This window comes from Centroberyx gerrardi, chromosome 4 (genome assembly GCF_048128805.1).
Source record: "Centroberyx gerrardi isolate f3 chromosome 4, fCenGer3.hap1.cur.20231027, whole genome shotgun sequence".
Classification (NCBI taxonomy): domain Eukaryota; kingdom Metazoa; phylum Chordata; class Actinopteri; order Beryciformes; family Berycidae; genus Centroberyx; species Centroberyx gerrardi.
This window is the reverse complement of record NC_136000.1, coordinates 9,539,706-9,549,799: the sequence shown is the minus strand read 5'-3', so window position 1 is coordinate 9,549,799 and position 10,094 is coordinate 9,539,706. Positions and strand designations below refer to the sequence as shown.

The 10,094-nt window shown below is 38.6% G+C and overlaps 1 protein-coding gene across 3 annotated transcripts in view; it reads left to right on the top strand.

Annotated features, from left to right (window-relative positions):
* The first annotated feature begins 189 nt into the window (after positions 1-189).
* Positions 190-10,094, top strand: part of slc6a13 (solute carrier family 6 member 13) — a 32,386-nt gene continuing 22,481 nt past the window's right edge. The window contains exons 1-9 of one of the 3 annotated variants that reach the window (XM_071922737.1): positions 211-303; positions 1,430-1,597; positions 2,040-2,156; positions 2,750-2,827; positions 3,201-3,323; positions 3,959-4,068; positions 4,944-5,109; positions 5,312-5,394; positions 5,487-5,607. In XM_071922737.1, coding sequence (XP_071778838.1) covers positions 211-303; positions 1,430-1,597; positions 2,040-2,156; positions 2,750-2,827; positions 3,201-3,323; positions 3,959-4,068; positions 4,944-5,109; positions 5,312-5,394; positions 5,487-5,529 — 981 coding nt within the window. In that variant the 3' untranslated portion in view covers positions 5,530-5,607. Of the gene's footprint in view, positions 304-1,429; positions 1,598-2,039; positions 2,157-2,749; positions 2,828-3,200; positions 3,324-3,958; positions 4,069-4,943; positions 5,114-5,311; positions 5,395-5,486; positions 5,608-10,094 lie in introns of those variants that run through there. The other 2 variants (XM_071922738.1, XM_071922736.2) reach the window with 2 other exon arrangements.

The window sequence follows — 10,094 nt, the reverse complement described above, 5'->3', positions numbered from 1 at the left end:
CACTCAAGTTACAAATTAAAAATTATAACCTGTCAAACAACACAATATGCCACAATCTTCTGTATATTTGGTTTGACCATTTGAATGTCACTTGTCCCTAATATAGGGACTATATTAGGGACTACTTACACAGTAGTTCAAAGGTTTTTTTTAATACATCACTTATTAGGCAGGGTAGATCACTTCATCTCAGTCAACACACTCACAGACATGAATCTGAGTGCAGAGAACCACAGTATCCTGTTGAATGATGGGAATCGTATTCCTCTGCTTGGATTGGGCACTTATGGGGATCCAAGAACGGTGAGAAATTTAAAGGGATAACATGTCAGTATTTCTAGATTTTGAAATTGATTAGGCTTGTCGATGACTGTTTTATCAGGAGGGGTCTTCATAATGCAGGAGTGAGTCCATGTCTACTGCATGCACTGATTGGCAGGGGTAGAAAAAGTAGAAGTGCTATTTCTTTGCTGAAATTTCTATTTAAGTGGAGGTAAGATTACTTGTGTAAAAATCTACTCAAGTAAAAGTTAAAAGTAGCTAATTTAAAAGTTACCTAGTTACAAAAGAGAACACTGTTAGATGGGATCTTTTTTAAGCAACTCTAAGACAGAGTTCAAACTAGATTATTTTATTTGGAAAAAAAAAAACCTTTACAAAATAAAGTAAAGTCAGATTATTCGACTGACTGACTGTTCACTTTGAATGGCTCCACATTTGGCCAATTTACGGCTGGCCAGTTTCTGATGCTTATGGAGAACCTAAAAAATATGTACTCTTTAATGGATGTAATTTAAAATGTAGCAAAGTACAATACTTCAGTGAAAACATACTCAAGTACAAGTGAAATTACTGATATCAAATAATACTCCCAAAAGTACAATTACACAAAAAAGCTACTGAATTAGTTAGTTAGTTAGTTTATTGTCCTCAGAGAGGAAATTCTTTTCACAGTTGATGCACAGACGAAAACAGTTCAAAGACATGATACAAAATAACAGAAAAAAAGCACACACAATCAATAAACAGAAACCCCAAAACACATTGACATTGTACAGTGGTACAGAGACAAAAACATACTGACATTGTACAAACAAGTTACAAAAAAGTTTATATTCACCAGGACGGGGGGGGGGGGGGGGGGGGGGGGGGGGTGTTCCTATTTAAAGCTTGTATGGCAGAAGGGACAAAGCTCTTGCTGAAGCAGGGTAGGAGGGTAAAGTGCTGGTGAAGTGGGTGAAATACAGCAATGACTAATTGTAATTAGTTACTTCCATGCTTGTTGATTGGGTAATCATTTATTAATATTTCCTATGCCATTGTAAAATATTAACACATCATAAAAACAACAATGCATTCCATATTTTCACCTTTTGCATCATAACTATGTCAAATAAAACATTTTGATATTCTGTGGACTTCTTGATAGACGGCCAAAGGCACAGCACGAGACTGTGTCAAGCTGGCAATAGATGTGGGCTACAGGCACTTTGATGGGGCTTTGGTGTATTTCAATGAGCATGAAGTGGGTCAAGCCATTAGAGAAAAGATTGCCGATGGAAAGGTCAGAAGAGAGGACATCTTCTACTGTGGAAAGGTATTATTATTATTATTCTGTCATTTCGTTTTAATCAAAGTTGAACACTATTCATTTAAGGAATTTATTGTTTAATTCTTACGGCCTGTCTGGACCAGGGGACTCAAACCATGTGCCACGGAGGACCGAGAGTCCTCAGGTTTTCCTTCTAACCAAAGACTACAATGAGTGATTTCACTGATAAGAGCATCTTCAACCAGAGAGGAGAAACAAATCTATGAAATCGCCTGGTGTAGTGATTGGTTGGAACGAAAAGGCAGTCCCAAGAAGTTATTTCTCTAGCTTTGATGAAGAGTTGTTCGTGATCACAGCACATATATTGATTGAACTCTCCTACACCACGGGAATAACATGTGAATTCTTATACTGAGCTGTGCTCCTCTGCAAGTTAATGTTTTGATGTTTGAATGTTTACTAAGCAGTCCCCTCTTATCTCTCTCAGCTCTGGAATACCTTCCATCCCCCAGAGTTGGTGAGGCCAGCCTTGGAGAAGACTTTGAAGGCCCTGAAACTCGACTATGTGGATCTCTATATCATTGAGCTTCCTATTGCTTTCAAGGTTTGTTTAGCACATGGACAGATAAGGGAAAGATGGTGTGTTGACTTATCAGGCAGCCAGCAAGTATGCTGATGTTGAACTCACATCTAGTCCAAAGAGGCAGGGAAGGTTTATTTTAGCGGATACTCCTAGTTAGTTAAGGGTTCAATCCTCAACTCATACAAAGGACAGGACTTCTGCTGTGAGTGAATTTTTCATTTTCAGCAAAAGTTACCAAAGCCTAACCCCCACATTGTTTCAGTTGCCTAATCCTATGCCTAAAAAAGTGTCAATTGCATAGCTTTAACCCTAACCGTAACCAAAGTGTTGTAGTGCAGTGATAGGATATGCGGCTGACCATGCGTGCATATAGTAGAAATCAGGTTGGCCATGCGTAGGTATACTGTACTATGATTCAAGGGTGCATATCACATACAGATCACATGAATGCTATATAAACACGTTGCAGCATCACTGAAACTGCTCCTCACTGTGGAGAGCTGTTTGGGTTGGAAACATACATCAATATACACATTTTAAGTATATATTAAGTGAATTCTGAACTCAAAGTAACAATTGTTCATGCAACATTCTGGCTTGTGCCTAATTTACAGCCTGGCAATGAGTTCTACCCTGTAGACAAGAATGGGAAGTACATCTACCACCATACGGACCTCTGTGCAACATGGGAGGTGAGTTCTACTGTGTTCTGCCAGGATTTTCTCCAGCGTCATAAAGTAAATTGTGAAGTCCATTCACTAGTATTGACTGGCCATGTATATAGATTGTCTGAACAAATATTGAAACAATGAAATAATTATGAAACTGCTTTGAAAATAGAACATCTGATTCCTCAGTACCTAAACGCAGATACCAGAACATAATCTCTGCTGCAGCATTAGAATCAGTGTCAAGGACAATGCCATAAATAGCCAACCAAAGTTCAAAGTTCTGTCTTGTCTCAGTCTTCAGTTTGCTTTATGTTTGTTTTCTCCACTATCTCAGTGAGTCTGTTTAGTTAATCACTGCGTGTCTCTGAGGGGAAATATCTTTCCCTCTCAACAGGCTTTGGAGGCTTGCAAAGACGCTGGGCTGGTCAAGTCTCTTGGAGTGTCCAACTTCAACCGCAGACAGCTGGAAATGCTGCTGAATAAGCCGGGCCTCAAACACAAACCTGTGTCCAACCAGGTGGGGTGTTCCTCTCTTTAGGCCACCATTGAAATCTGGAATAGTATTTAAGTATATATTAACAGGGAGGCATTGTTTAGTTTTTCATACCTATTAAGAGATTAAAGGAATGCATCAGGGCCATTGCAGATCCTTTTCTTCACATCCAACATACGCTAAAGAAATATACTGACAGTTTGACAAGAAAGCTCTTTGAGCAACTTACCATTGCTTGATGAAAAGATTGGCAGCAGTTTCTCTTCCATCTGTCCCCTATTTATCCTTTTATTTATGTATTATTCATTTAGTTTACAACGGTGCATGCTAAGTTAGCATGCACCGTTGTAAACTAAATGAATAATACATAAATAAAAGGTAACACTCGCACATTGCGTGTGTTTTGGTGGATGGTACGAGCTAGCTGTGCATCATATTCTGTTATAGTACACTAAATACTGAACACAGTGATGAAACTCTGATCTTCCTGTCACACAATCGTAAACTGATCAAAGAGCTTATATGCCAAGATAGATGTTCTTTTAACTTAAATGGTGTTAGAAATAGTGGATCTTTACTAAAGGACTCCAATGAGCCCATCAATTTTTTTTTATTCAAAACAGCATTTCTGTGTATTTATATATTTTCTTTTTATTTAGGTTGAATGCCATCCGTACTTCACACAACCCAAGCTCCTGGAGTACTGCCGTCAGAATGACATTGTGATCGTAGGCTACAGTCCAATCGGCACCTCGAGAGATCCATCCTGGTACTGACTAGGGTTCGATTGATATGGGTTTATACATTTTTAGGCGGAGGTTACTGATAGCTAATATTTCTTTAAACTTCCCGATTTTTATGCCAAGAAAATGACACATATTCAGTGTTTATTAGCATTCCCCTAGAAAAAGCGTCTGAAACTGAAACATTTAGACCATTGTGTGACACTAAAACTCTACCGCACTTAATCAAAGGCAGAGGAAACTCATTAGGATACATTAGACCTTAAAATGAAGAATGAATTTACAAAAAACATAATTATGAAGTTGTGTTGAGGGGGAAACATCAGTAGACAATATGACTGGCCAATAGATTCAGATTCAAAGCTTTATTGGCAGGAATCAAGTAGCACTGAGTGTTGCCAAAGCATATTACAAGAGTACAGGATAAAATAAGACACAATATACAGTAGATGAGTATAGGAATTCTATGACATTTATGGATTAAACATTAAAATTAAAATATAGGAATTCCTAATTATTAAAACTCTATATGATTGTATATGATTCTATGCAATTCTATGGACAGTACTCATATGCAATGCATCCTAGACAATTTAGTCACAAATTATCATCCCCGACTGGCCAATATCTGATATGTAATAAAAGGCCATGCAGCCTGATATATCGCCATATCAGCCTAACCTGAGTACTGACACATTGTTATGGTCACCACAGCCTCTAAAACATACAGTGCATGTTAAAGTATTTAGCATGTTCGAATTGGGCATTTTGCACATATGGTTATCAGGTTAGGAGTAAAATCATTCCTCATGCCACGCTTAGGGATGCTGAACATAAACACAGAGATAAACTTGTCTAGAGGTCTTAATAATCTGCCAGAATTGTCTCCGTGGTCTCTCAGGGTGAATTTAAAAAGCCCTCCTATGCTGGAGGATGAGGTGCTTGTGTCCATTGGGAAAAAGTACAACAAGAGCAGCGCCCAGGTGGCCCTGCGCTTCAACGTCCAGAGAGGAGTGGTGGTCATCCCCAAGAGCTTCAGCCCCCAGAGGATCAAACACAACTTCCAGGTTGGTTCAGCAAAAGAGTGTGTATATTATCATGTTAATTAATGTGAAATGTAAGTCACTCAATCAAGCCTCATCGCATCAGATTGCATTTGTCATTAAGACAATTTATGCTACACAATTCTTATACTTTATTCAATAAATGGCATGTACATTAATTGAAATTATTTCAATAAATCCACATCATATTCATAATTTGTTACAGATATTTGATTTTTCACTCACTGAGGATGAAATGAAAGCCATTGAAGCGCTGAACAAAAATATTCGTTTTGTGGAGCTGCTGATGTAAGTGTAAGCTTTCTGACTGTTACATGATGCAAAAATGGTCTAATACTGTGTATCATCATCAATAATAACACTTTCTTGTTTTGACACAGGTGGAGTGACCATCCAGAGTATCCATTTCACGATGAATATTAAACTTGTCTGACATTGTCCATGTCATCTGCATCATTTCCTGATTTAAATGTCTCACATGAATCCTGACAACATATCCTGGACTCATTGACATAATCTACATATTTCATGTGCTGGTACATCTCAATAGAAAACACTAGAGGGCTCTACGTCACAGTGAATGAAGAGAAAGACTCCATGCCCTCCAGCATAAGCTGCGGCTCTGATGTAATGGCAAAGCTTTTCTCCCTCCATATGAGTTTCATATGAGCCACAAACGAATGAGTCACGTGATCACGAAAAGAGAGGTATTTGTCAAAGTTAGTTACAGTAGATTTTGATGGATATTAATTGCTATGGCAAGTAGGGTTTAGAAATAAGCCCTTTTCAACTGAATGTATCTGTAAAGGCATCATGTCTGGGCTGGACAGTTATGCCTCCTTTGCACTACTGAAATAGCCACACAGTTGTATCTTTACATTAGATACAGTACTGTACCAATCCTTCCTCAGCTACTAATGGCCACATGATGTCTATATTTCAATTCATACTGAATTAGAAAAGCCAAACGATTGTTTTAGATTCATTCCCAGTGACATTTGTGGTGTTAATGTTGAAAAGCAAAGCCATGAGAACCTTTATCTTGTTTACAGTGAGAGTGTCCAGGTATCTCTCACTAGTTGTCATAAATAAATCTTGTTTCAAATGGATATATACTGTTACTGGAGTTTAGATTCTTTCATCAATGTCATGTATACTCCAGAAAAGAGGTGTGATAAAAAAGCTAGCAATTATCACGGGTCATTGGTGTCAGACTGAATGGTCCGAACTTGGATTCAGGGGTAGTTTGGGTGTTGTATCGTCACTCAAAGCAGTTATGGATCAGATTAATGTGGCAGTTATATAGTCACATGGACCAAGTCAAATACATTTAGGAATGCAATTAACCCTAACTGCCCCTGGGGGAAGACATAGGAAAAGTACTGAGCATTTGAGAAAAACAAATTTCCAAGGTTTTCATGTCTGTTGAAGTTGTTAGCTAACTTTAGCTGGTATACGGTCACGGCCATAGAGATCAGTTAGACATAGCTAGCTACATATTCTTTGGTCACGGGTTTGTGTGCTAGCTAACGTTAGCTGGCTACATAATATAGTTTGTTGATGTATTTACGGTAGACTATAAGACTATATAGACTCTTGCTTGTTCTGGGGGCAGATTTATTTACGGTAGGTTATAAGACTCATGCTTTTTCTGGGGGCAGATTTATTTACAGTAGGCTATAAGACTCATGCCTGTTCTGGAGGCAGATTTATTTACGGTAGGCTGTAAGACTCATGCTTGTACTGGAGGCAGATTTATTTACAGTAAGCTATAAGACACATGCTTGTTCTGGAGGCAGATTTATTTACAGTTGGCTATAAGACTCATGCTTGTTCTGGGGGCAGATGTACTCATGCCTGTTCTGGGGGCAGATTTATTTACAGTAGGCTATAAGACCCATGCTTGTTCTGGGGCCAGATATATTTACAGTAGGGTATAAGACTAATGCTTGTTTTGGGGGCATATGTATTTACAGTAGGCTATAAGACTCGTGCTTGTACTGGGGGCAGATGTACTCATGCCTGTTCTGGGAGCAGATTTATTTACAGTAGGCTATAAGACTCATGCTTGTACTAGGGGCAGATGTACTCATGCCTGTTCTGGAGGTAGATTTGCGGACTGCGAGCAAACAACCTGGGGCCCTGGACTACTAGGGGCCCCCTGATCCCCTGATCTTGTCTGATTAACAGACTTGTACCGGAGGAGCACACCAGTGCGTTCCTGAGAAGATGTTTCAATAAGCAAAAGTCCTATCTGCTGAAAATTACTCCATTTGCCATGCGTTTCATCATGAGGCAATTGTTTTTTGTCATCTCACTATATGAGCCTGCCTGTTTTGGCCACATCCTAGCCTATACTTTGTCTTTAAAGGTACATGCATGAATGGAAAATCATTAATCTTTTTTTTTCTTGAAAGACACTATTTTCATGTAACTTACATCAGGCTGATACTTTTTACTATATACATTTTTGAAATGAATAGAATAGAACTATATATTTTTCCTTGGCCTCAGTAACTGATTTCCCTTTGTTCCCATTTGTGATGAATAGAATTGGCAAATTTAAACTTGTGAAAATCAAATTTTAATGATTTAATTAAATAATTACTATTTAATAATTAAATAACTATTTTATTAGTACCTACATGGGGAGAAGTGTAAAAGGGCCTATATGGATTTATAGTGATACATTGAAAGACAGTTTCCATTTATTTAGTGGGGTGCAGGTGGACTAAAGGGTTAGAGAAGTGGTCTTTTGACCAGAAGGCTGCCTATCAAATCAGCTGGGAAAATCTGGGTGAGGAAATTGAATGACTACACTCTCCCCTCTGCTCAGCTACCATAAAGGTAGGACATTTAACCCAACTGCTAAGTTGCCAAAAGTAGAAAACTGCAGGACAATAAAGCGTTACAAATTAGGCCACTTCAACTAGTCATTGCAAGCAATACCCATTGGTAACAGCAAGTTTTTAGCATGTAGTATTTACAGTAAAAAGTTGTTCACTGTTTTTGGGGCATATATGCAATCTATTCTCTTTCCCTTACATAGTGCACAGTGCCGTGGTTGCACTTTGTCAGCCCAACCTATGGTAATGCCATTACCGAATGTATTATAGCTGTATCAGAGCTGTTAAAAGACGTGTAATGAGCTGACTCTAGCCACAGCATTTAAAAAAACAGTAGCTATCACTCAGAGGCATGGATTATTGATCAAGGGTGTGGACGTGACGGCAGCTGAAAACTGTACAAAGTCCTTCTGTGTCCATCAGACTTTGATGTGAATTGCCAGGTTAACTCTCTGAAATAAATCCAACATTTTGCTCTCCATCTTGTTTGGTCAGAGAGGGTATCTGAGTTTGATCCGATCAAATTTGCCATCACAGTGTTGACACATTGTGTAATCTTTTTTTACACACCTATTGCCTACTTCAACTCTCATGGCCAATTCTCACCCTGCAAAATGTATAGTTATCTGAAGTAGTACTCTACAGACTAGCGTAGGCAGAACCCTTTTCACCACAAACTTAAAGGTAGGTGTAACATCCAAACAAATGTATGCACTGTGATTATAGCGGCTTGATGTGTTAAGAGCTATGTTTTAAAGCACCCATCTCCTATTGGACTACTTTTGAATGGTCATATGGGAACTTTTAATTTGTCAGGATACTTCTTCCTTGGCCAGGTCCCTCTTGAAAAGGAGATTTTTAACCTCAAAGGGACTGAATAAACTGCTCATTTGTCTTTTCTAGATCATTTGATTTCAAAGAAACCTTAAAGTGAGAGTAACATTTATGGACACAATGACACAAAAACTAATATTTGAGCGTGTCTTTTGATGTGTTGACCAATTCCTTGCAATAATGTGTGCAACATCAAGTTGGGATTTCCAAATATGCTGTCAAATTAAGCAATATCACACGAGAGGGAGTGCTGTTGTACTGAATATCAGCACGGCTGTGATTCGGTCATTGAGTGTGATATTGCTTTTATACAACAGTTGTTGTAAAGTTGTAAAGCGTCCCAGTGCTGTTATACTGTATATCAGCACTCATGGAATGCCTCTTGTCCAATCCAATTACTCGACCGGAACTAACTGTTGTATAATGGACAATATCTTTGTCAATATTGTTTTCTGCCACTGGCTTTACCTTGACCAGTTCAATGTATAGAACCTTGTGGATCAAACTGGTTAAATGTTAATCATAAAAAGGCCCTGAGGAAAAGTTTATGAGTGAGCCTTCACAATGCCTGTAACGGACTGTCCCACACTATAATTAAGCCCCAAAACAGCCTCTTGTGAGAGGAGACCTCAAGCCATGCACTTTCACACTTCTAATGAAAAGCAGAGCATTTGATTTTGATCAGAAGAGACAGGATGGACTCTTCAGAGCAGACAGACAACTAGACTGAGCAGCGACCTGTGGCCATACAGTAACAGAACAGCAGGACGCTGCAGACAGAGAATAAAGACAGTTCATTAATGAGCCCCCTCTCTGTTTTTTCCTCATTTCTCTCATTTTGTGTCCCATGGACATTACCAAGCATGACAATGACTCTGGAGAAGCTATTGAAATACTTTTTGGAGGAAAGGAATGCTTACACAATTAGACTTGCCTGACAATTGACAGGACCACTGAACTATTTGTTGCATTTTTGAAATTCACTGCTAAACCAATATTTACCAAAGTGGCACACTTGAGTTAATGAGGTCGATGCGAGTTATTGTGATTTTATATAGTTTTGTGCCTTTGCATCTTTAGATGTATCCCATCATGATCCATTAGGACAGTGGTTCTCAACCTCGGGGTCGGAACCCCCCAGAGGGTCGCAAGATGATTTTGGGGGGGGGGGTTGTGAGATGATTTATGGGACAGCAAAAGAAACATATTTCTACTATACTATAAGTTATTATCATGTCTATTTTTTCAGATTTTTCAACCTCTATAGCCTTCTCTGATAATTAAATGAAAAAAGAAAATCATTCTTTT